The 27,905-nt window shown below is 43.6% G+C and overlaps 2 protein-coding genes across 4 annotated transcripts in view; one reads left to right on the forward strand and one right to left on the reverse strand.

Moving 5' to 3' along the window:
• Positions 1-4,225, reverse strand: part of Ubqn (ubiquilin) — a 109,564-nt gene extending 105,339 nt beyond the window's left edge. For all 3 annotated transcript variants that reach the window (XM_080283674.1, XM_080283675.1, XM_080283676.1), the window contains exon 1: positions 4,068-4,225. In XM_080283674.1, the coding sequence (XP_080139800.1) occupies positions 4,068-4,169 (102 nt within the window). In that variant the 5' untranslated portion in view covers positions 4,170-4,225. The remainder of the gene's footprint in view (positions 1-4,067) is intronic.
• An 825-nt stretch (positions 4,226-5,050) lies between these two features.
• LOC145413975 (thioredoxin, mitochondrial-like) lies at positions 5,051-15,618 on the forward strand. Its single transcript, XM_080283548.1, has 3 exons — positions 5,051-5,283; positions 11,880-12,003; positions 14,904-15,618. Exons 1-3 carry the CDS (start codon positions 5,102-5,104, stop codon positions 15,018-15,020), a joined length of 423 nt encoding a protein of 140 aa, XP_080139674.1. The 5' UTR covers positions 5,051-5,101; the 3' UTR covers positions 15,021-15,618.
• The last annotated feature ends 12,287 nt before the right edge of the window (positions 15,619-27,905 follow it).

Below are 27,905 nucleotides of genomic sequence, written 5' to 3' on the forward strand. Positions count from 1 at the left end.
CAAACTTACCCATTACACGGCTGACTTCGGATCGAAGACCAAATGTAACATGGAGAGGAAGGTTATATACCCTCCCAGGTTTGCAGAAACTGACCGCTCCACGCTGATTTGGTAACGTCAACACCGTGCTGCTGGTGTGCTGGTGCGTGGTACGGAGCTGAAGGTTGCTGCTGAGAAGTTCGCATGGCTCCACGACGCCCCAGACTTCAAAGCATCCAAGGGTTGGCTCTTCGCTTTCAAGTTATGGCATGGACTTACCAACAGTAAGGCCCATGGCGAAGTTCTGGAGGCCAACAAGAATGGAGTAGAGGAGTTTCAGCAGAAGGTGAAGGGCTTGATTGACAGGGAGGGCCTCACTCTTGGTCAAGTCTACAACGCTGACGAAACTGGTCTATACCATTGCTCACTGCCAACGAACACTCTAGCTGAGGAGAAAGAGAAGCTTGTACCTGGCCGCAAGCTCTCCAAACAATAGATATCTGCTTTGTGTTGTGCCAATGCTAACGGCATGCACCGACTCAAGCTCGTTATTGTGGGCCATGCAAAGCAGCCTTGGTGTCTTCGTGGGGTGATGGATGTCCTTTCTGTCATGTGGTACCATTCTGTGAAGGCTTGGTTCACAGGCAAGATCTTCAAAGACTGGTTTCATCAGCACTTCATCAAGGAGGTCATCCATTACCAGACGAAGACACTGAGAATCCCGCGTGACCAGGTAAAAGCCCCCCTTCTCCTGGACAATGCACCTGCGCATCCGTCTGACAAGGAGTTGGTGGCTGAGAATGGCCGCGTTAGGTGCATGTTTCTGCCACCTAATAAGACTGCTCTCATCCAACCAATGGACCAAGGAGTGATTGTGGCAATGAAGAGGCTGTTCCATCGGAAGTTCCTGGACGAGGTGATGATTGTTCTCAAGGACGAGGACGAGCGCAGGGAGGGGCTGGACATGCGAGGCCAGCAGACTTTGGAAAAACTTCGCCGCTACATCATCAAGTCTGCCATCTACAACTGGGCCAGTGCATGGAAGGAAGTCTCTGTCATGACTCTGGAAAGTGGTTGGTCTTGTCTGGTTCTCGAAGCCAATGTGGTGCACAATTTTCTAGGATGACTTCCATGCACGTCTTCGTGCGGCTGGCGACGAAATGTTTGTGTGGACAAAGTGCGTGAGTGGTTGGATGATGACGAGGGCGATCCTGGGTATCAGATCATGTCTGATATCAAGATCGCATCTTCAGTGGCAGGTACAACTATCCAGCTTGAAGATTCCGATGAGGACAGCGACGATGATGTGGGCTCCTCTTAGAGTGACACTACTCCAGCCATCCCTAAGCTAAGCACAGTCCGGGAGCACGTCGTTCATTCTTGACTACCTGGAACACCCGGACTGCGACAGGGAGATGGGGCCCCTTGGAACCTGTGGAGGAAGTGCGCACTTTCAGGCAGCACATCATCAATCGCCAGAATCGTCGTTCCTTGCGTCTCAACCACTGACAGTTTTTTCAGGGCCGTTACCCCGGCCATGCCTAGCCCTGGCTCCACACTGCAGCCTCCCCAAGACAGGCCTTCCACCTCCAAGCCACAGCCCAGCACATTAGCCGTGTGGAGTCGCCACTGGATGTGAGCTTGTGCCCCTCTTCAGAGTTGTCTGCAATGGGTACTCCATCACCACTTCACGGTGACGCGACCCTAGGCCACCTGCCTCACCTACTCTCGGACTCTGACAGTGCAGCAAGAACTCACCACTAGACCACATGGAAATTTACAGTGTTGTGCAGTGTAATGAACAGTGTGCAGTGTTAAGAAACTAGAATTCAGAGTGCAAAGACTTAAGTGCAGAGTGCAACACTGGTTACATGAGAGTACTGTACAGAACACTGAGTGCAAGTGAGAAAAGAATGCACAGTGTTAAGGAATTACAGTTCAGAGTGCAACGACTTACCGGTAAGTGCAGAGGCAACACTAGTTACAGGAAAGTTCAATAGGGTGCAAGTGGGGAAAAGAATGCGCAGTGTTAAGAAATTTGAATTCAGAGTGCAAATGACTAAGTGCAGTGTAAGGCCTGATTACTGTAGGTGCTTCAGGTGCACCTTTTTACTGTCAAAGTCTGAGAGGGGTCAGCTTATTGACTGAGATGGCCATGGACTTGTTGTCAGTACCCAGAATGTTTAACAGTGTACTGAATTTTCCATATTCACCTCTAAAACCTCATTCTCTGGTTCTTTTGCATTTATTTCACTCTTTTATGTCCCTTACTGGTGTGAATAGGGTCTTACATAGGTGCTATGCACGTCAGGTTAGGAGTTTTGTAGGTGTTTTTCAGAGTTAGGCTCGGTTAGGGTCCATAAACACCAGTCCAGGAGGCAGGGGGGCCTAACATCCGGACGGGCCCAATTTCCGGACATGCCTTTCACTGAATTACGTCAGATATTAAAGGGATTGCTGCATATACAATACATACAGTAGAAGTCCGATTATCTGGCATCTACGGGACAGGGCCAATGCCAAATAACTAGATCTGCCAAATAATCGAAAACCTACCCACTCAGTACCTTATACCGGTATATATTGGCGAACACTGGGTGGGAGTGGCTGTAGCTGAAGTGTGTGTATTTACCTAGTTTTGCCTAGCTGTAATATACAGGAAATGAGCTACATTCGTGGGGCCCCGTCTGTTTCTCAATGTCAAATTTTGCTTTGAACTCGTTTTAGTTTTTAAATTGAACAATCTCTATGTCCAGGCTATTCCACAAGTCTATGCATCGATGTCAAAAAACCTTGGTGCTTTAATAACATAAATGCTGTTTTTCCATAATCTGGACATCAAAAATGAATTATACATTCTTTAGTAATGTACCAGTAAATGTTACTTTTGGGGAATCTGAGTGTCATAAATGAATTATACAATTATGAAAGAAAATCCATAATAAAAATCTCATAATTTGTTAAGGGAGTTCTCCTCTGTTTGTCCTGTTTTCATTTTGTTTGGATTTTCCTTGCCAATTTATCAGATATGAGCACTGCAACAGTTACCCGGTGTGTTCAAGTCAAGTCAAAAGCATGCCCACTTTAGCTCAACAAAAGAGAGGAAGAACAAAGAAATATTCAAACTGATCCAAATTGCATCTGGTTGATACAGTTTTAACTCTTAGGTTAGGGTAACCGCTACCCTGGGAGATTGCATAACATATGCCTAAAATAAGGTCACCCCCTCAAGAAACAATGAAAATGCAATCCCCCTAATACTCATTTTCTACAATATATGAGTGTCACCTAATCAGCCCTCCCCGTAAAACAAATAACTCAAAGTCAAATGGCCACCCCTTATGGGATTATGGCATCTGGCAACAGACAGATACCCGGTAGATAGATATTTCTTACTTATTTGACATAAACAAATGGAGGCCCTCATGCCTGTATATCATTTTCTTATAGCGTAAGTCATCCATCCTGAATACACAACTCTGCTAACTTGTCCTACAACTACATTGTACCGTATTTTTTTCCAGTCTGGTGATGATATTTTCCTAATCCTACAGCAAAATCAAGGGGCTAAGTATAAACAAATGACCAAAACTATTTTTAAAAATTACAAAACAAGGAACACTGATTACTCAGACTTTTCTTTAGTTATATAAACAGAAAATCAGAGCTGGTCTAGAAAAGATTACTAGTATGTTATGCAACTGTACTGTTATGCCATTTCTTGCACAGGATAATAGTGAAGGTGTAATTCTTCTACTGTATATTTTAACCAATAATATATATTATATTACTTAATGGTCAAAACAAGGCAGCATTTTGGGTAATCCTACTAGGAGCCACAATTCAAAATGTTAATCCTAAAATTCCTGACTGGTTCTTTCCCTGACACTTGTCTTGATAGTGGAGTGCCGGGCTAGTAACTGGAAAAGCAACCATCTGTACACCATACTACCCAAAATTCCTCACCTACACCACCCAAACATGCATCCAATCCTCAAAAAAAGTCAACATATCATGAGAATCCTCTAGAAAACTGTTGGTATGAGCATGTAGGTAGCATGGCAGGCGGTGACAGCCCGACAACTCACCTCCCTCACACTCGCGTCCTCTGCCACCTGGATCACCTGTTTGTCCTTGGCAGTTTTCACTGTGAGGCTGACCTTCTGGGACTCTTCTTTACCCTCAGCCATAGTGATTCAAAAGTCACAGGCCACGATTACACTCCACAATTGTGATCAATCTGAATGACGAAACATGGTGAGTCAAATCAAAAACGTGAGTGTAGCAAGTAATATTTATAATTGGTTATAAACAGATATTTTATATAAATTTCATACTACTGGCTGTAAAACCATTACCCACAAGCGAAAACATAAATTAATCTACACCTTTATAATGAAATCAATTTAGGTTTTTAGTTGAACACTTGAGGCGGGAAACAATGGCGTCGTCTGCACTGTTTTAAAGTACGGTGTCTTCGAAATGATAACAGCATTTAATAACTGGAATATGTGTACCTCATCTGTCTTCTTTTTTACTGCAGTTTTGACATTTCTGAGTGACTTACAGAAATAAGCTTTCTATAGCTATACTCTTTCCCCTTAACTTTTTGTTCTTGAGTAGACATTTTATTGAATAGCTTTTGTAACACCTATTTAATAAATGCATGTAATAACTTCGAACAATATTCTTAAATAACAGTAGGCGTGCGACTATTCTGATTTGCAATGATTCTCTTCTTTTACCATAGATCAATGTATTTCTTACTGCACTAAAGTATGTCCTGATACAATATTCTATACTTTCTTCTCTCGTGTTACACACACACACACACACACACACACCACGAATCAGCTGGCAACACTCTGCTTCACATCTCCTAAAACGTCAGGACAACAGCAAAATAACCGACCAATTTACCTCCCATTATAGGCATATAATTTTAATGCATTTCTTCATCCAGTCATAGCACTTGATCTTTAACCAAAGTTAAATTTACTCTTGAGAGTCAAATAACGGTATGGAAAGGAAATATTTCGGTAGATGTGATGCAGTTTTCCGTCAAGGCTGCTGGGTGCTGAGCAACGTTGTAAAGGATTTTGTCTTCATTCATATTTTAGCCATGTTCTCGAGGAGTTTATACCGTCTGGCGTCCCACACGATAAAAGAGCGTGTTAGTGTGTCCTCACGGAACTTTGGGACGACGTGTACGACTAGGGCAGCCTTTAACGTGCAAGATAATGAAGATTTTCAAGACAGAGTGCTTAACTCCCCCACACCTGTGGTCGTCGATTTTCATGCGCAGTAAGATTATTGGCAGAGTTTATGTTTATTCCTGTTATATCTGACGAAATTAGTCCCTTTAGAGGTACAGTATTGTGTTGTATATTTGTTTTACATTTTTGTATACCAACGGATACCAGGTGGTGTTGCAGTTGCAGACTCTACTTCCTGTTAACTTTTGCATCATTAACTTGCTGAAATGCTTAGCATTAGAACTGTTATGGACAAGGGTGTAGAAAATAGGTGGCTGGACGTATTTATGAAGTGGTCAAAGGAGAAAGTTTAGTACTATTCTGGAACCACCCAACCAATATATATGTTTGCCATGGAGTGAGAGACTGATGAGGAGAGTGTGTGCGAGTGAGTTGGAGGGGACAAGAGGGAAGGAAAGACTAAGGATGAGATTGAGGGATTGATTGGAGAGGTATGAGAGAGGGGATTGTAAGTTGGAAGGGCATCAAAATGGGACAGGGCAACTTGGAGGTGATTTGTTTGTAGTCACCCCTTACAGAATTAGGGTATGTGGCTATAGATAGGTAGACCATTTAGTTTATTCGTTGTTAAACAATTTCTCTTTTATACACATCCACTGCAAATATAATTTTTAGTGTATACCAGTACCGTACTTACCATAGTAAATAAAAAGTGGGGAAGGTATTGCCCTGCTCCTTGCTGCAACTGTTATTGCATCTGTGATAAAATTAGGTTGTTAGGTTAGGTTAGATTAGTTCATTTTAAGTAAGTAGTATGGCAGCTGGAGAATCTCCCTGAACATCCATATTTGCTAAGTACATAAAAAAGCATTTACAACAAGTGCACCTACTATATGAAACAAAATCAATGAAAATGGAACATAAGATAAATACAAGAAAATTAGAATATTATATAGAGCTAAACTACAGCAATGAGGATCCAATGGAAGTACAAATGAAATGGCTTAGTGAGGAAAATTGAGGGAGAATACGAAAAAGAAATACAAGATCTAAAAAGGCTATATAATATTACAGAAAATATAACAAATATGGAACAAAATGAGGCAAAGAAAATGATAAGAAGTAAGGTACAAAAAAAGAAGATGGAAGAAATCATAGCTGAAATGAGACGAGGAATCAAAACTAAAGAAGCAGCAGAACAGGAAAAATATTTAGAAAAGCTGAATTTTGAAAAAGAAAAAGTTATATTTATGCTAAGAACGAGAATGCTTGATGTTAAGGGAAACTACAAAAATAAATATGAACAAAATTTACTATGTGAATTATGCAAGGAAGAAGAAGAAACGCAACTTCATCTGTTTCATTGTAAGGCATATGAAGAGATAACAAAGAACATAATAGTAAAGGAAACAATAAATGGAACAATTCAAGAAAACGATTTAGTAAAGTGGCAGAAACTGTAGAAAAAATACTGAAAAGGAGTATAATACTAAATATGAGAATGGAACAATTGAAATATATAAGGGATATGGAAAAAGAATTAAAAAAAAATAATAATAATAATAAATAAGACAAAAAAAAGCCATCTGTTGTAAAACAGAACTCCTGGACAGGAGAGTGTGCCAGCGACAACAACAAGTGCGTAGTAGAAGAGTAGGTGTTTAGAATTTGCTTATAGCCTATTTAGTAATGACCACATTATTTTCAGTGTGTTAGTTGGGTGTACTTCCAAAAATTTACTGAAAGCTTTGAGGAGGATGTGGAGTACCTGTTTCCGCAGATGTTCTGGAGTGTCCAGGCATATTTGAAGAGTGGTCAGTGCTACCCATCTGGCCACAATACTGATTATGAATGAGATACTACTGTATATATAAAATTTTCATTTTAAATTTTCTGGTGTTTAGACCTCACCTTAATTCAGATTTGTAACAGTTTCTTCACGTGGGTCTCTCATGCACGTATTTATCGCACCTTGTCAGTCTCACCATTCCATCATCCCAAAAATCCATTGACTCCTAAAGAGCCTGTATTAAAGTTTTGAGAGCCATCATCTCTCTTGTACCGTAATGCAAATGGTTTTCTCATCGAAGCAGGTTGAATGATGAAAACTGGAAAAGTTGTTGTTAGTTTTTTTTTTTTTTTTTTACCTTCTAAAGGTAGGTGTCCACATGTTGTGACATGCTGAGGATGGTCATAATTGGCTAAATGTAAACAAACTTTTAAACCTTTGTGAAAACATAATGAGTAATGCTAGAATAAAAAATGAGGTGCCATTGAAAGCCCATACCTTCAAGTCTTCCATGAGGTGGTGTTGCAGACTATGTGAACTTCATTAGGCAGGCAGTGATTTTAGAAGGTGGAATACACTGAGGTGGTTTGGCCATGTGGAGAGGATGGAGGGTGAAAGACTGACGAAGAGAGTGTACCGGTATGTGAGTGAGGTGGAGGGGGGAAGAGGGAGGGGGAGGCCGAGAATGAGATGGAAGGATGGGGTGGAGAGGTATATGAGAGAGGGGGTGTGTGAGTTGGGAGCGGGGCAGAGAAATGGCGGGGGACAGAGCGACGTGGAGGTGATTTGTTTGTGGCCACCCCGAACGGGATTGAGGAGTCTGGGAATAGATAGATAGATAGACTAAAATCACTTTTCTTTTTTTTTCTCTCTCTCTCTCACTCCCATGACTACTCGGAGCTTAACACACTGATTTTCACTTAATTTCTGTTCAACTTTGCTCATACGATAAAAATTCACAGTGTGATCACTGCAGTAGTTATATTTCACTGTCCAGTATTGGCACTGCAATACCAATACCACACACTTGCAGTGAAGTACATTTTCCAAACCATTTGATAACCCTATTTTCCAATAACCTGAACTTTCCATGTTATAATAATAATGATACTATCACAAATGATGTCACTGTTACAGCAATGTATTTATTACACAGAAACACTTATGGAGAATAATATGTGTCCAGTATATACAGTGGAGTCTCTTTTATCCGAAAGTCTGTTAACCATAATATGCCATTAACCGCAAGTTTTACTAAAATGTTCTCATTTTGATTAACAGCAAAAATCTGAAATTTACCTGAAAATTCAAATGGCGGGCTTGTTTCGCACCACTAGCGTTAGTTTACGGTTGCTCCGCTAGTCACTAGAGTGAGCAAGTTGCCCACTCCCTCACCTGCATCCACCACCTCGGAAGATTTAGATGTTGTGGAAATGATTGAATAAGGAAACAGAAAATATGAAAAAACAATTAGGTTTAAGACTTTATTTGTTCGAATTGCTTACAGTGAATTACGTAATTGTTTTGGTGACGGTTTATTTAAGTTTATTTGAGTGAAGGTTTATTTAAGTTGACAGTTTCTATTACAGTTACAGAAGTGCAGTTACATACATAGTTACTACAGTGTATTAAGTGTTTTGGTGATGGTTGAGTGGCTTTTCGGGTGCTGGTGGTGGGCTAGATGTCGCCAAAAATGGGTGATGGGTGAGTACAATATTGTTCCCTTGTATCCTACACATTGTTACAATATCTTTTTTCCGAAAAAATCGATTAAACGAAACTTTGAAAGTCCCATTATTTTCGAAAAAGAGAGACTCCACTGTAGATATGAAAATATAATACTACAGGTATACCTGTATTACTAACACTAATTCACGTTACTGCCGCGTCACTGTTACTGCAATGTATTTCTTATATGGGGAGAGTTTGTTATTGTCATCCAACTCCTCCGTAGAGCATGGGAAGATGCCTTAATGCCCGTGATGCTTTGAAAAATGGCAGAACTGCATGTGCGGACACCTGTCTCTTCGCCACAAGTACGGTACTTTTAGACTGCATGTGCGGACACCTGTCTCTTAAGGGTTAAGAAAGTACATGCCAAAGCTTAAAAATAACTGCCCATTACATGTAAGGGTTATTAGATTAGATGAATTAGTTATCAATTAAAACTATATTTTATATGTTAGAATATTCATGAATGGCATCTTGTGGAAATGAAGTAACAAGCTTTAGCATCAAAATTTATGATAATATAACATGATGGTTATGAAATTCAATATTGGTTGTTGTTGTTGTGTGAAAATGAGGATGAGGGTTGGATAAGAGTGGGGGTGGTGGTGAGGTGAGAGTGAGGTTAGTACCATAACCAGTTGTGGTGTCATGAGAGTGCTATAATGATATTAAGTGATTTAGTTGGATGGGGCACATGGGATACTATAACCAGGTATATGCCCCTTTAATGATCTCATGATGAATATGAGTCTAACTATCATGAACTTGAGGTGCTAGTTATTTGCTCCAGTTATCACCAGAATGCATAAATCAGAGTCAGTATTGTACACATAATTCTCTAGCTAAGGAGGGACATCACTTTCTAAGCGCTCCCCCTCTCAGCTCCAGAACTGCTGTGTGTGTGAACACCCCACCTCTGTTCTCCCACTACTTTGAATCATAGACTCATCTTTCAAAACATATATACTAAAGCTTTTGTTTCTTGGAAAATACTATAGTTACAGTACCCAATATTTTTCTGTAATATTTTCCTTTTGCCAAATCTGACACATACCAGCTATTTATAGTGCTTGTGTTATGTAAGCAGTACAGGCTATATATAAGCTAAATCTGTATCATTGACTTGAATCCTGGTTGCATAAAATATGTTTTAGAATGGTACAGTACTGCAGTGCTGAACATCAATGCTTGTAATCAGTATCCATTTAGCACAGTTGTCTGGGTTAAGAGAATTCCATCCTCCCTTACAGAGATACTGGTTTTACCTCTGGTGGTGTTGATACCATATTTATTATGTAAGGATGGTTTTCATGGTGATTGTGTCAGAGTGAGTGAAGTATTTTTGTGAGAGTGATCATTGTGGTGATATGGGAGTGACGGTGATTATAAAGGCCTATCTATCTATTGTCAGACACCTCAATCCCATAAGGGGTGGCCACAAACAAAGTGCCTCCATATCACCCTGACCAACGCCGTTTCATTGCCCTACTCCCGGCGCACACACCCTGTCTCATATACATTTCCACTCCATCTCTCCATCACATTCTTGGCCTCCCCCTCCCTATCCCCACTCCCACCTCACTCACATACTCTCTCTTCGTTAGTCTTTCGATCTCCATCCCCTCCACGTGGCCAAACCACCTCAGTGTATTTCTCCTTGCACTTTCTGTCACATCTACATCCACACGATAATGCTCCTTCACTTCCTCATTTGTCAGTCTCTCTCTCCATGTAACTCCACATGCTTCTCTCAAGTACTGTAACTCATTTCCTCTGCTCTCATTCTTGACTTGTGTCCTACCAGCAAGGTCCAGTCTTCGTTTCCATAGGTAAGTTAGGGTTTGTATCACAATACTGTCATGCAGCGACTTTTTTTTTTATTTCCATGCTCACTTCCCTATTGCTTATCATTGCTTTCAAAGAAACAGCAACCTTTCTTCCCTGTTGTACCCTTTCAAGCACTTGGGTAGTTTGATGAGTAAGGATAATAAAGGTGGAGGGTGGTAGTGGTGGTGGAGTGGTGTTGTTGGGGTGCTGGTGGCGTGAGAATAAAAATACTGTACCAGTACAAGAGTGATGACACTGGTTGTATTCATTGGGTGCAGTGAGAGTGAGGTGGTGGTTTAAAAGTTTTGTATTAAAAAAAAAATGCTTCCATATGATTGCTTTATCAAGAAATATGGGAAACTCATAATAGTTTTTAGTAATTTTGACAGCTATACAGTTTCATGTGAGTGGCATTGCTAGCATAACTACAGTAATTTATATATTGGTCTCATGCCATTTCCTTAAGCTCCTGTTTAGTGTATGATAAGGTCTGACGTTGGGTGTAGATGTAATACTAGTAAAGTGATGCTGATTAATCCTCTGGGGAATGGTATGTGGGTCTGGACTTTTGTGATTCCAGGACTTCTGAGGTTCCCAGACTGGTATTCCTCCAGGAAATGGAGAGTTGAGAGTATATATATATATATATATATATATATACACAGTACAGTATATGTAAACTGCATCATTTGTTATTGTACTATTTTTTCCATACTAAATTTCACATCCATCTCATTACCATATATTTTTTCTAACCATCCTAAGAATCACCCCTCACACTTGTTGTTGGCTTCAGATGTCATGAGACTGATGAAAGTGAGTTTCATTGAAAGTTCTGTATATTCAGGCACACACTTGAAAATACTGGACTTCCCAGCCATCACATGTACAGTATAGTAGGCATTGGCCATCAGTTAGATGCAATAACCATTTTTTGTTTCCTTCTTCCAAATTTGCCCAGATAAAAGCCACTATTCTTCAAAATGCGTGCAATAGAGTAGAAGTGTTAGTTACCAATTATTTCCTTATGTTTAAGAGAAAATTACAGCTGCATGGAAAACTAAGTTAGGTAGCTACATGATAGGGCTTCCGTATGAAATAATATTACTAACATCTGATTGCATTGAAAGTACAATACTGTTTTGCAAAAGTGCAATGTTTTCCTTTATATATATGGGATCTTTTTATCTGTCAGAATGTAGATCCCTTGGTCCAGGAAGAGGTGCCCAGTGCTCACGCTTAACAGACATTATCCAGTAGTAGCCCGTGTGATACTTAATAGTGCAGTTGAGCTAAGTGTATGTATTACTGTAGAATTACCGTGATGTTTTTCTCAGGTGGTGCGGTCCATGTAAGTTGCTTGGGCCACGACTAGAGACCATTATAGGAGGAAAGGGGGATAAGGTCCACTTGGCCAAAGTAGACATTGACAATGTCTCAGATCTTGCACTAGACTATGGGGTGAGTGACACAACTGTATATGACAGTACTGGTATTTGCATTGCACAGTATTGCTTTAGGTACTTGAAGTTTTCATGCAGTTACTGTACAGTAATTTGCTTCAGAACTGCTTTAAGAAGACATTATCAAAGTCACTGTAGCTACAGTCATTTAATTTATTGTTTTGAAGCCCTAATTTTATTTTTTTATGTATTTTATTTTCATTTTCCTTTTTATTATTACAGTAAAACCTCACTATAATGGACTGATTGAGACCCAAGCCATTAAAAAAAAAAAAAAAAAAAAAAAAAAAAAAAAAAAAGTTAAATTCTGATAAATGCGACATCCGGACTTCCCCATGCCAACCCAGGCTTTTTCTGATGTACTGTGTCAGACATTAGTCTGGATCTCACCAACGGTTTTTAACCTGTGACGTCCCGTCGACGTTCTTTAACGTCCACACGTTTTGTCACTGCCAATCCCGTCGACGTACATAAACGCGAATTAATTGCAAGGTCCCTAATTTGCACAATTTTCAATTTTCGCGAGTGATTTTTGGTACGTATACACGTGACACCTTCCTCTACAAGATGCCAGGCAGGGACAATGCCTTACCCAGCATGACCTCCCCCCCCCCTGCACACCATTGTCTCGGCAATTCACCTGTTATCAGTGACCTGGCCAGTAAAGCCATGTCATGCCACGGTACGAAATTCATGGCCAGAGTGATTCCCCAATCAATGACAATGTGGAGGACAAACTTTACAAGAGGAAGAAACAGTCAGAAATGATGATCAGGTAATGTGGCAAAAAAAGGTCGGGTATGGTAATGAGTTAGTGAGTGAAACAATGCTTATAATGCCTATATTACTGCTTGAAAACCAATATACTCTCGTACTACATATAAATTCGTACCAAGTAAATAAATAAATATCATTTATGAGTGGTGTGAAATAGTTATCCTCCCATAGAACTCGTTTTCTTTGGTGCCAGCCTGTTAGAAAACTCAGTAAGGTAAGGAGGTACTCCTACCTGTATCGAGTATTTTAAACCTTAGGTGAGCGATTTCTCTATGAATTTTCGATGTTTCTCACCAAAAACGGAGGTTTGAGCCAAAAAAAAAAAAAAAATCCAAAAATGATCGGGATTGGGGGGAGTCAGTGGTGGAAAAGTGGTCGGGATGGGGCGGGTTAAACTGTTTTCACTACCATTGCAGAACTGTACTGTATGATACATTCACTACAGTAATCAAATGGTATAATATATATAGTATAATAATTCTGTACTATACACCGATAAATATGTCTTTTATTTACCCTCTTGTGGTGAACATAGCTGAAGTGGTCAGGCTGTCCGTACTGCTTGTTTTTTGTTTGTATAGAGTTTTCCATCTGACGTAGTCAGAATGGAAGTGGGCCTATGGTGTGAGGCCTGCCAGTGAAAAGCAGATGACATGAGGTAGCTGGAGCTTGGCATTAGGTGGAGTTAGGAATTTGAGTATGTGATGCGGCTGGAGATCAAGTCAAAGAAGCACAACTTGGAGAGCTGCAGTGAGAGGCGATCGGCAATTTCTTTGGGGTCCAAGAAGTCGAAGGAGACAGGTGGGCATTCGACGTCGGCGGGAGGAGGGCTCCCGGGCTCAAGGTCACTGGCGTCCTGAGGCAGGTCACGGCGTTTTGTGGCTGGTGGTTTCTGTGTAGTCTTCCCCTTCTTCTTCCTCGGTGGTGATGGGGTGGGCGAAGGGGAAGGGTGCACCTCCTGGGTGGACTGGAGGTGTTTGGCTGGTGGCACATTGTCTGCAGTAGGTGTTGGAGAAGGAGAGTCTTCCACGTCCTGGATGTTGGGCAGGACGGGAGAGACGATGTCAGTCTTGGTAGCTGGCGGTGAGTGGTGCAAGTCAAGATCAGGGGTGCTGTTGTCGGTGTCCATGGGCAGTACAGGGGTGGTGATGGCGGTTGGCCAGCTGAGTGGAGCATCGAGCTGCAGCATTTTCCGCGGTGTTCTGTGGGGTTGGGGAGGCTGCAGTGTGGGGGCACGGTGCTCCTGACTAGGGGTTGACTATGCACCCCAGGCGAAGGTCTGTGGGATGACAGGACATGGCAGCCCGTTCTTCTTGAATATCTGAGGGAGAAGAATGATCATCGCGGCATTGTCGTCACCACAGAACCCTTCACCGTCGCAATGCACATGGTGGCAATCATTTCCACTTCACCAGGACATCGAGGATTCACAGGCTGGCACCCCCGGGCCATGGGGTGCCTCCATGCATAGGCAGAGCCTTGCACAGCTGCACCTCCCTGGTCCGGTGATGTCCCTAGCCTTGGGTCCCTTCGGTGTCTGGTGAAGACGGAATTCAACTGTCTCACCCTCGCCTAACAAACGCCAGAGGTACCGTGAAGTGGGAGCAGTGATCCCCAGGCGGTGTACAAACACATCAGTGTCAGTGTCCTGACACCTGATGAATCCATATCCCATATTCACGCTGTTCCATTTCATGACGCCTGTGATGGTCTGGGCTCATGGTGACTCCTTTATGCCTGTGGTGGCCCCCCTTGACGGGTCGAAGGATGAGGTTGCTGGAGAAAGCATGGCTGTAGAGGAGAGGTTACCACCACCGCTGCTGGACAGGGACTCTCCGTACTGCTTCTGGCTTTATCAGACTTCTTCCGATGTATAAGACTTTAGTCCGGTAGCTCCTCAATTCCAATAAAAGCAAATTTTGGTCTATTGAAGTCTGTTATATCGAGGTTTTACAGTATCTTAATGCTTGAGCAGCTATGTAATATGATCACATTACTGATCTAGTAAGTAATATTTAAGCCTCCACCATGTCATCCTTTTCTTTATATATATATATTATAATGTATTTACTGTATATGCTTGTATTTTATTTAAGATCCTACTAAATAATATTCCTACAGGTATCTGCTGTTCCTTCAGTACTGGCAGTGAAGGATGGAAAAGTTGTGGACAAGTTTGTAGGTCTACAGGAAGAGAGTAGGATTGAAGCCTTTGTTGATAAACTAATTGGGGAGTAAATGGGCCGGGAGGTGTAGTAAAATGGGAAGGATAGGCAATCTGAAATGTGTACAGTGCCGAGATAAGTTATGAACTAGCCTTAAGGCATATTATTGTATGGTCAGATGCTGAGCATTTGTTATTGTATAAGCATTGTTCATATTCTCCGTTGGAAGCTGAATATGAGGAATCATAAGTTGTACAGTTATGGTAATGAGTTGCTTGATAAGTAAGACTTGTTTAAGGGGCATTAAATGTCTTATGATCGGGTATGGAGTACTGGCCTTTTCTTTTTTTCCAGTATCTAACAGATTTACCTCAAAATACAGTGTACATGCAGTAAGAGTTGTACAGTGTATAACTAAGGAAAATTTGCTGAAGCCTGCCTACTACTTTAGACCAGTGCTTCAGTTATAACTTCATAAACACATTACTGCACTGCAACACAAGCAGTTTTGGAGCTTTGACCGATCTCTTCATCCTCATCGCAGCCACACACTTTATTGCTACATACCTTTGGAGAAATATGCTGTACTTAACACATTTTATACTCTGCTTTTCATATTTAGTTGTCAGATCATCACTTGTACAGAAGAGATGTAATTATTGTGCTCTGTAATTCAGTCAATAAATTTTTTTTTTTTTTGCAAAGGCCTTTTTCTTATTTCCAGTTGATTGTGTTTATGCATGCATAATGTGAGTTTTAAAGAATGTTGACAATCAAATCAAGGAGGAAAGGTTGTTACATTTAAGTATACTGGAGACTTGTAAACAATTCGATATGGTCTATACAATATATACTGTACTGTATATATATAAGTAATCCCCGTACTTTCTGGACGCCCACTTTCTGGACATCCCACTTACCGGACATTGTGGGCCTGGACCTTCAGAACCCAAAAAAATCCCCCCCCCCCCCATAATAATAATCCGAATTTTTTCCCACCCGTAATTTGAAGTTGCCACGCGGCATTGAACAGCTGGTTTACACCACGGCCCCTTCACCCCTTCCTTCCTCCCCCCTTCCCCCTTCCCTGTCAGGGTTGCCATTAGGTATTTTTCATTACCAAATGTGGGCCAATTTGGTACTGCAAAATTCACTTGGTAATGAATCAGAATAATGCATTACCAAACGTATTTTTCACATGTATGAGGATACACAGGATGGAGATGGTGGATTGTTTGCTCTCTGATTAATCTGCTAGCCAACATAGCGTGAAAATAATCAACATGCTCTTAATTATGAGAAGAGTGATTACATGTATTTCCACTTGTATATATAATTAGTGAAGAATAAATGCTAGCTTAATGAATTTGGTAATGAAAATTGAGGAGTTTGGTAATGTGGCCATTGTGATCTGCCAACTCTGTTTCCCCATCACCAACACTCCAACAGTTACTGCCTAACTTCGATGGTGAGTAGATGCCTATCACAATGGAAGCCACACATGCTCATTTTTTGTGAATAAACAGTGAGTAAACTGCAATACCTCGCCACTAGACCACACGGGAATTTACATTGTTGTGCAGTGTTAAGAAATTAGAATTTAGAATGCAAAGGATTAACTGTGGAGTGCAAATTGGCAGTTGAAACTGGCGTTGTGCAGTTAAGAACAGTGTGCCGTGTTAAACAATTATAACTTACAGTGCAAAGAACTAAGTGCAGCACAACACTGGATTACTGTACGTGCTTCAAGAGCATTTTCACCACTGCCAAAACCTTAGAAAAGTCGGCCACAAACGTGCTATAAGTACCCTGGCTGAGGTACAGTCACTTGTAATTCTTCATTCTTTGGTTCCTTTTCATTTATTTCATGCTTTATGTCCATTATTGGTGTGAATAAGGTCTTAAATAGGTTTAAATTGGTGCTATGCATGTCCGGTAGGGAGTTATTTAGGTGGCTTTCAAAGTTAGGCTGGGTTAGGGTCCTTAAGTACCGGTACAGGAGCTAGGGGCCCACTTTCTGGACGGGACCACTTTCTGACATGCCTTTGGCTTTATTACATCGGATAGTAGAGGGATTACTTGTGTGTATATATAAATATATATATATATATGTGTGTGTGTGTACAGGCAGGTCCCAATCTTACGAGCTAATTGGGAGCAAGGATTTTGCTTGTTAGCCGAATTCTCATTAATCGAAGTGAAGAACTTATGGGAAAAATACGGTTAGGGAGCAAGGCTTCTGAGCAACCTCCCCCCAAACCACCAAAACTGACTTCCTGATCATTTTAAGTTGGAATAAGGGATTAGTACAAGAGGGTAATACACCTGAAATATAAAAACAGCATTAATATAAGCAGATTAATATAAATTCTAGATAAAATAGGGATGGTTTAAACAGCCAGCCAAATAACCTCCACCGACCACCAACACCTGTGAGAGACAATTTTAAGCAGGAATAGAGGATTAATGTGAATGAAATTCAAATGCCCTCGTCTCGATTCTTGAAGTTGGGATTTTGGGGGTTTTACCTGCTTGTTAAACAGGCGGTGGTGCAAATTCCAAGACTTCCTGTTAGCGAATTCTCGTTAAGCAATTGCTCATTAACCGGGACTTGCCTGTATATATATATATATATACAGTATATAATTAGTGGTAGGTGGTGGCGATCATCATCTACTCACTTGATGTAGTGCCCCCTACTTCTTCCTTAGCCTTTATCATTCTTTTTTCTGTGCCTGCCCTCCTCTCTTCCTATTTCTCCCATCTTTCCTGTCATTTCTTATTGCATTCCTTTCCTTTACAGGTGGCCTTACATTGAGTGACCAGACAAATGGTTTCCTGTAAGCCAAGAAACCATTTACAATGCTGGTTGGTAATCATATAACCAGACCATACATGGTCCCTACGTGTCAGCAAATGGATTGGTGGAGGGTTAGTGCCCCTCCCCCTAAAACAAATAAGTCAAATGGCCACCCCTTACGGGATTATGGCGTCTGGCAATATATATATATATAATTAGTAGTAGGTGGGGGCGCACGCCATCCACTCACTCGATGTTGTGCTGCTCTCGGGTGTCTGCCCATTCCTCTCCTCCCTCAATCCTTCCTCTTCTGTCTTTCTTTACTTCATTCTTCCCTCGTCCTTCTGCCTGTGGGTGACTTTACACTCCCTCTATTTCTTTCCTTCATTCTTTCCACTTCCTTCTGCCTATTTGTGACTCTACTGTACACTGAGTGACATGCCGAATGGCTTCCTGTACACCAGGAAACCATTTACCATGGTGGGTGATAACCATATAACCAAATTATATATATATATATATATATATATATATATATATATATATATATTATATATATATATATATATATATATATATATATATATATATATATATATATATATATATATGTATATATATATATATATATATATATATATATATATATATATATATATATATATATATATATATATATATATATATATTATATATATATATATATATATATATATATATATATATATATATATAACGGCACCTTGTGGTTTAGTGGGTTAATTAAGGCGCTCCAATCGGATTGAGCCGGTGAAGGCTATATTCAAGGGGTGGTTTGGTTTTATTGCACACGTAATGTGTCTCAGGGATGTGTGAGGCTGGTCACTCATCTTAAATGTCAGATGCTCCTCTTGGGGCAATACAGAATTAGATGATTATGATACATACAGTGTATATATATATATATATATATATATATATATATATATATATATATATATATATATATATATATATATATATGCAGAATATCCACAAGGAAAAGGGAATACGAAGTATCCCGAGCGCTTTTGTAGGCTATATTCACGTCTTCAGAGGAGAGCCCACGGAAGATGTGAATGCACAAAAGTGCTCAGGATATTTTGTTTTTTCCTTGTGGATATCAGCATACCTATGAATCACTTATTATGAAGTGATTTCTATCTATCCATCTATCTATTGCCAGACGCCTTAATCCCGTCACAAACAAATCGCCTCCACGTCGCCCTGTCCCCCACCATTTCACTGTCCTGCTCCCAGCTCACACACCCCTCTCATATGCCCCTCCAATCCATCCCTTCATCTCATATTTGGCCTCCTCCTCCCCCTCCCCTCTCCACCTCACTCACAAACACTCTTCTTTTCCGTCTCTCACTCTCCATCCTCTCCACGTGGCCAAACCACCTCATTGTGTTTCACCTAATGCATCCTATCACATCCACATCCGCACCACATTGCTCCTTCATTTCATCATTTGTCAGTCTGTCTCTCCATGTGACTCCACATGCTCCTCTCAAATAACTCGTTTTCACTGCTCTTACTCTTGACTTCTGTCCCTCCAACAAGGTCCAAGCTTCACTTCCATACGTTAGTGTTGGTATTACAATACCGTCATTGAAATACCAGCGCTGCGGGATGAGCCCGACACCACCCCAGGAGGAGAGAGTGAGGGGGTGACACCCACCCCACAAGGAGACAACAGAGGGGCTGAATTATCTGGGCAGACGTCCAGGCAACAATGGCGCATCTCCCTCGCGACCCAGCGCCCCTCATCCGCACAGCCAGACCATCCGGCAGTGTACAGAAAAAGTACACTACTCTCCAGCAGAGAGAATGCTCGCCAGAATCAAGGTGGGACTTTCAGTGGCAAGTTCCCAGGCACACCCTTGGATGCCCAGACTTCTGGATTGGCTCCACATCTAACTGAGGACTCAGGAGGAGCCTCTAGGGTTGCTATTCCCCTGCCTAGACTGAAGGAGGGCACGCTCCGTCGGAGCTGTGGCGAAAACCGAGAGAGTACGTCCAACCTCTTCCTCCTGACGTTACAGGCACAAGACCTTCCCACATGGAAGGAGGGCACGCTCCGTAGGAGCTGTGGCAAAAGCTGAGAGAGAACGTCTGACCTCTTCCTCCTGACGTCCCCGGGACAGGTAACCCCAACCCGACGAAGGGAGGGCACGTTCCGTTGGAGCTGTGGTGAAAGCTGAGTGTACGTCTGACCTCTTCCTCCCAACGTCTTCAGGGCAGGAGGCCCTAGCCCTACGACAGGAGTGCCTCCGCACCCCTGATCCACGTAGGTGCACAGGCAGTGCCTGACGAAAGGAGTCACCTCTGGCTCGCCCCACCACCCTGGTGTCAGAGCAAGGTGCCACTGTTTCCAGCTCTCTCCATGGAAGGCTGGAGTCTCCCCCCCTACAGGCTCCCCAGCTGAGTCCGGACCAGACGAGGCACCCCTGAGGCCCAGAACCCAGTCCCTGCAGCCTGGGCCACCCCAGACACTGACGGGCTCCGCCAGGACCAGAGGCTGCAGCCCTACCCTGTCAGCCTCCCCCTGCAGCAGAGGCTGCAGTCCCCGGAGCCAGCAGGCCTCCCCAGGTGCTTGCCGAGGCTGAAGGGCCTCCCCCGGCACAAGCGGCCGCAGTCCTTCCCTGACAGCCGCCCCGGACCAGGTTACGGGCCGCCCTACCTCAGCGGCACCCTCCTCCCAGCTGACTCTCGGGCCAGGCCTCCACCATGCCCTCCCCCGGACCCCAAAGACGACCAAGGGCCAACAGCATGCAGCCCGACTTCTGGCCCTCTTCGGGCCCACTCCCGAGAGCCCTGCCTCCTGCAGGACCGACGTGGTGAGAAAGACACCCCGGATGCCGACTCATTACTCCCGGACTAGTGGCAACTCCATGGGCACCACTGTTCTGCACAGCTACCTGGACGGCCCGCCTCCCACAACTGGCCATCACCTGGAGCTCCCTGCATGGGCCCTCTCCCCCATGGGCCGTGGTCTCCTCTTTGTCAGAACTGTGAGTGACAGGTCTTGGATTATATACCTTCCCAGTGTTGTGAACCCCCCCCCCCTCCTTTTTCAGTGAACTACCAGTGAACCATTGTCCTGTGTTCCTCTGCCCTATCTCCATACCCGGCACCCCCCCCCCCCGTCAGTGTTCCCCCCCCTTGCTGACGAGTCAAGCCCCTGTGAATCACGTGCGGAGTGTATAACCCCAGCCCTGGGTTGAGACCTCCCCCCCTTCGGACAGGACAGACGAGCCCATATCACTCACGTAACACAGCAATCTCAGTACTGGATCCTCCCCCTCCTCTCCTCCCTGCCCCCAGCCCGGCCCCACAGAGAGAAACCCTCCCTATCCTCAGTAAGCCCCTCCCCCCCCACTTCCTCCCAGTGTGACCTACGGTATATTCTCGACCTGCATGACGCGTATATGGAGGCTAAGTTAGCTAAGGACTGCTGTACATGTCACGCAGAGATGATGTATTAGCTAGGATCCGTCTATGTCACGCGATCATAGCTTAAGAGCTGTCCCTGTGGGTATACTGAGTTGTGTTGTATGTAAACCTCTCTGTGTTGATCTATTATCTATATTGGCGAAATATTGCCTGTGATACTGTGAGGAAATAACCCAGATGTGAGACAAAGATGCCGAACTAGGTGGACAGTGATTCAGACCAATATCAGTGTAAGGCATTGTGTAATTTCGACTCTGGTCATAGAACATCGTGTGTCTGTTTCTTTGTTAATATATTGGTGTATTTGTTCACTCATGGTGTTTGTGTTTCCCTTCCTTGCTAGTGCTGACTCGGTCAGGAATTAAGGACCCAGAGTTGCACCATGACTGTACCCGAGAAGTCGGGACACAGAACACGCTGCATAACAGTCATGTAGTACCTTTCATTTCCATGCTCACTTCCCTGTTTCTTATCACTGCTTTCAAAGAACCAGCAACCTTTCTTCCTTGTTGTACCCTTTCAAGCACATCATCCTCTAAACTTCCATCCTTACTCATCACGCTACCCAAGTACTTAAACGCACTCACATTTTCCTCGTCATCCAACCTCACTGTATATTCACTGACTTTACTTATCTCGAAGACCATAACTTTACTCTTCCGTGCATTCACCTTTAGACTCCGTTTCTTACACACTCTCCCAAACTCATCCTCCAAGCCTTGCAGCTCCCCTTCGCCTTGACTCAACAACACAGTATCATCAGCAAACAACAGTACAGGGAGTTTCCTAACACTGTCCTCTCTCATTAGGGCCGCTCCAACATCCACTGCCCTATCATGTATCTCTTTTATATCCCCATCCATGTAAAGATTGAACAACCATGGAGACATGACACATCCCTGTTTCAATCCAACCTTTGAATAAAAGAATTGACTGAGTTCACTATCCACACGCACTGCAGCCTTAGCACCCTCATACATACTTTTCACGGCATTCAACAACTTCCCATCTACTCCATATATGCTTAATACTTTCCACAATCCTTGTCTATCCACCCTGTTATATGCTTTCTCCAAATCCATGAAGGCCACATACAACTTCTTTCCCTTCTCGAGAAACTTTTCCACTAAAGATCTAAGAATGAATATCTGATTCACACAGCCTCTTCCCTTCCTAAAACCTCCCTGTTCTTCTCGAACTAATTCCTCTGTTATTTCCCTAACTCTGTCAGTAAATATCGTACCATATACTTTTCCTATTACACTAAGAGGACAAATGCCCCTAAACCTCCCTGTTCTTCTCGAACTAATTCCTCTGTTATTTCCCTAACTCTGTCAGTAAATATCGTACCATATACTTTTCCTATTACACTAAGAGGACAAATGCCCCTATGATTACCTCATAATTCTTTTTCCCCTTTCCATTGTACAACGGAATAATTATGCCTGACTTCCAATCCTCCGGGACTCTACCTTCCTCCCAGGCCAATCTGCACATCTTCCACATCCATTCTACTGCTGTCTCTCCCCCATGCTTTAGCATTTCACCACACACTCCATCAATTCCTGGGACTTTCTCCATTTTAACTTTCTTCATTGCTTCCACAACTTCCATCCTACTTATTTCTCCCTGTCTTTTCACATCCCTGCGTCTCCCAGCCATTCCCCAACCACTTACGAAGTACACTAGCATTATTTTCATTCTCTATGTTCAACAATTCTTTAAAGTGTTCTCTCCATGTACTCACTTTTTTTTTTTCACTTCTCTACCAGTAATCTACCATCTTTTATATTTCACTCCCCAACTAACTACTTTGGCACCCTAACTCTACCTCTTTCGAGAACATATTCATATATATATATATATATATATATATATATATATATATATATATATATATATATATATATATATATACTGTAGATAGATAGCTAGATAGACAGATACTGTATACATACATTTATATATTATATAAATATATATAATATACAGTACACAGACATTTATATAAATACACCGTATATAATATATACTGAACAGTACCTGTACACACACACACACACACACACATATATATATATATATATATATATATATATATATATATATATATATATATATATATATATATATATATATATATAGGCCTATTCTCTAAATGGAAGCAGTGAAAAAGTGAGATGAATAGAAATGACCTGTACCTTATTACTGTACTATTAAAAAATATATTGTTATATCTCGGAATGTTGCGTTTCCTACTGGGAGTCTGGTGTTGACAAAAATTCATCTATATGCTAATGCGTAGTGTGAAGGGTGTTGAACAGGTTTCAGGGCTTGTGTTGAATGAAAGAGGAGTTGTGCTGGAGTGGAATGGAATTCTATAGGCAAAAATTGTGCAACTGTCTATTGTTGAGACATTGTTGATATTTCTACCATACTTTACTCTCCTGTTGTTATTTTGTGATTCTGCATGTTCTGTATCATAGTGAAAAATTGGTTTAGAATGATCGTGGTAGGAAGAATGAAAGTGTAAGAGTTGTACCCCAGACTCGTCTAAATGTAAAGTGGTGGACTGGAGGTTGAAGTTGCCTTTCTCTACAGTCCATAATCCTCCTTTAGGGACGGGAAGGAAGTTATGGGCATTTTTATGGCCTAGCTGGGCAGTGCTCTATCTTGAATTTCAATCTGTGATAATGGATTTACACTGGAGTATAGTGTTTATTGGTATGAAAAGTATGTAAAGCTACTGTTCTTTCTCTAATTATTTTTATTCTATTTCTTTATTTATTTACCTATTTTTTTGCCCTTGCGCTGATGGAAATAAGTCACAAAAGAACAAACATCTTCACCAAGTTAACATTTTCCCATTCCCACCCCACTCCCACACACCAGGCCCATCTCGTTTTCATACCTACAGTAATTATGACTGCACTAACTTCATGCTTCTTTCACACAGGATATATGATAATACTTTTACTTTGGGTTTGATTATACATCCAAAAGACAGCCATGCAAAAACATTATGGACATCATGTGGCATCCAAAGAACAAAAAATGTTAGATATCCACTGTATCCATACCCTGTATTCCCAGCCTGCATTCCCCTCAATGCATCCACAACTACACATCCCCAGTGACATCCCCGTGTTCCCTTTCACATCCCTACCCTACATCAACTGTTCCCTCCCTTTCAGGCTTCCAACTCGCATCCTCCCTCTTCTTTTTTCCTGTTACATCCCCTCCCATCCTTTTCTGACCTCCATTTCTTGCATCATCCCTCTCCTCTACCTTGAAATCCCCTTTCCTCACCTTTTCTCTTCTCCCCCACAATTCCCTTCCATCCCCACAATCCCCTCAGCACCTCCACCATTCCATTTCTTCACCTTCACCCCTCCACATTCCCCTTCCCTCCCCACCTCTTCCCACAATACCCTTCCCTCTCTCCTCCTTCCCCCACAATCCCCTTCCTTCCTCTCCTCCCTTCCTCACAGCTCCCTTCTTTCCTCTCTTCCCTTCCGTACAACTCTCCTCCTCCTCCCACCCCTACAACCCCCATCTCTCTCTCTCTCTCTCCCACAACTCCCTTGTTTCCTTTCTTCTCCCCCTCAGCTTTCCTCCTCTATTCCCTCCCCCACAACCCCCTTCCCCCCTCTCCTCCCTCCCTCACAACTCCCTTCTCTCCTCTCTTCCATTCCTCACAATCCTCCTCCTCTCCTTCCTCCTCCACAACCCTCTTCCCTCCTTACTCTTACTATCCCCTCTCCTCCTCTCTCTCACAACCCTCTTCTCTCTCACAACCCTCTTCCCTCCTCTCTCCCACAACCCCCTTCCCTCTCTCTCTCTCTCTCTCTCTCTCTCTCTCTCTCACAACTCTCTTTCCACCTCTCTTCCCTCAGAACCGTATATCCTCCTCTCCTCCCCCACAATCCCATTTTCTCCTCCCCTCGTCTTCCCTCCCTCACAATCCCCTTCCCTCCTCTTCCCTCCCCCACAATCCCCTTCCCTCCTCTGCTCCCCCACATTCCCCTTTCCTCCTCTCCTCCCCCACATTCCCCTTCCTTCCCCTCCTCTTCTTTCCTCTCCTCTCCTCTCCTCCCCATATCCTCTTTTCTTCCCCGACAATCCTCTTCCCTTCCTCCTCCCTCCACCACAATTCCCTGTCTTCCTCTCCTCCTCCACAGCCCCTTTCCTCCCTTCTGCTCCCACATACAGTAGTTCCCTCCCCTCCCTTCCTCTTCTCCCCCACAATCCTCATCCCTCCCCTCCTCTTCTTCCCCAGTCCCCTTCCCTCATCCCCTCTCCTCTCCCACAACCCCTTCCTCCTCTTCCTCCACCCACCTCCTCTGTAAAAGGTCTCTAAATTAACACTATCCTCAAGGGTACGGCAACTCTGGTAGAAGAGGAAAACAGTCGTTCCATTAGCCAGAGGGATAATGTGAAACAAGACAAGGGCATAGGTGAGAGGTCAATAGTAGGCTTAGGAGTAGATGGAAAGATGAAGGGAAAATAGTCATATCAGCAAAAAAAATAAAATAAATAAATAAAAAATGATGAGTTATGGATGAATGGGGGTGCAGAGAAATCTGTCGATGGAAAAGAGAAAACATTTTAAACTGACCTAAAATTGCCAATTCCATCTTAGTGCGGAGCTTTAGCAAGCTATTAACAAGAATATGGCGGTGGTCCTTAAAAATAGTTAGGGATGGGATGTAACTTAGAGCCATTTTATTGTCTTCTGCCGCTGAGCTAGAACAAAATAATAAACACTAGAATTAGAGGCTAGTCCTGAAGTGGTTATGGAATGGATGTAGAAAAGCTGTATGGTCGAACTCTACCACTGAGCTCCCGGAAATAGCGGCAAAAGGATGAATACCTCTAAGATACGGTGGACGAACTACCAAGGTACCGGTATTGTTATGCAGCATATTCTGTGTCCCGACTTCTCCGGTCCAGTTACGGTGCAACTCTTGGTCCTTAATTCCTGATCGGGTCAGCACTAGCAAGGAAGGGAAAACACAAACACCACGGGTAGACAAATACACTAGTATATTAATGAAGAACAATTACACACATAGCGTTCTATGATCAGAGTCCGAGTTACACAATCCTTTACACTGATAATGATCTCAATCACTGTCCATCTAGTTTAGCATCTTTGTCTCACGTCTGGGCTATTTCCCTCACCATATCACAAGCAATATATCATCAATATAGGTAGTATATTAACACAGACAGATTTACATTTAACACAACCCAGTATACTCACATGAACAATCCTTACGCCTAGTTACTCGCGTGACATAGACGGGTCCTAGCTAATACATCATCTCCACGTGACATATACGGAAGTCCCTAGCTATCTTAGCTTCTACTCACGTGTCACACAGGCAGAGAAGATACCATAGGTCACACTGGGGGCGTAGGGGGGAGAGGGGCTTAATGAGGATAGGGATGGTTGCTCTCTGAGGAGCCGGGTCGGGGGTAGGGAGGAGAAAGAGGGGGGGGAGGATATAGCCCTGAGATCTTGCTGTGTTATGTGAATGGTGCGGGCTTCTCTGTCACTGTCCGAGAGGGGGGGGGGTCTCGATCCGGGGCTGGGGCTATACACTCCGCGCGTGACTCACAAAGGCTCGATTCATTAACGGGGGGGGGGGGCACTATAGTCGGGGGGAGGGGAGTACGTGCCGCGTATGGGAATAGGAACACAGGGGGACGGTTTGCTGGTAGTTCACTGGAGGGGGTGGGGGTCCACGACACTGAGGAGGTGTATGATCACGAGACCTGTCACTCACGGTTCTGACAGAGAGGAGACCACGGCCCTTGGGGGAGAGGGCCTATGCAGGGAGCCCCAAGTGGCGGCCGGGCGTGAAAGGCGGGCCGTCGGGAGAGCTGTGCAGGACAGTGGGGCCCGTGGAGTTGCCACTAGTCCGGGAGTGATGAGCCGGCATTTGGGGCGACTTCCTTGCTACATCGGCCCCGCAGGAAGCAGGGCTCTCAGGGCTGGGCCCAAAGAGGGCCAGAAGTCAGGCAGTGCACCGTCGGCCCTTGGTCGTCTTCAGGGTCCGAGGGAGGGCCTGGGGGAGACCCAGCCCGAGTGCCGACCGGGGGGAGGGTGCTGCCGAGGTAGGGCGGCCTATACCCCCATCCAGGGTGGCCGTCAGGAGAGACCTGCGGCCACCTGCATCGGGGGAGTCCCTTCGGTCTCGGCGAGCATCTGGGGAGGGCCGCTGGCTCTGGGAACTGCGGCCTCTGCTGCAGGGGAAGGCTGATAGGGGGGAATTGCGGCCTCTGGTCCTGGCAGAGCCCATCAGCGTCTGTTGTGACCCGGGCTGAAGGGACCGGACTCCGGGCCTCGGGGGCGTCTCGTCTCATCTGGACTCAGGAGGGGAGCCTGTAGAGGAAGAAGCTCCAGCCCTCCAAGGGGAGAGCTAGAAGGAGTGGCACATCGCTCTAACACCAGGGCAGTGAGGCGAGTCAGGGGTGACTCCTTCTGTTGGGCAGTCCCGTCGGGCACTGCCTGTGCTCCTACGTGAAACAGGGGTACGAGGGCACTCCAGGTACTCCCGTCATAGGACTAGGGCCTCCTGCCCTGGAGACATCGGGAGGAAGAGGTCGGGCTCTGCTAGTGCCGCAGCTCCGACGGAGCGTTCCCTCCCTTCGTCGGGTTGGGATACCTGTCCC

The sequence above is a fragment of the Coenobita brevimanus genome, chromosome 98 (genome assembly GCF_032717465.1).
Source record: "Coenobita brevimanus isolate Jiangsu-jjx chromosome 98, ASM3271746v2, whole genome shotgun sequence".
NCBI classification, from domain to species: Eukaryota; Metazoa; Arthropoda; class Malacostraca; order Decapoda; family Coenobitidae; genus Coenobita; species Coenobita brevimanus.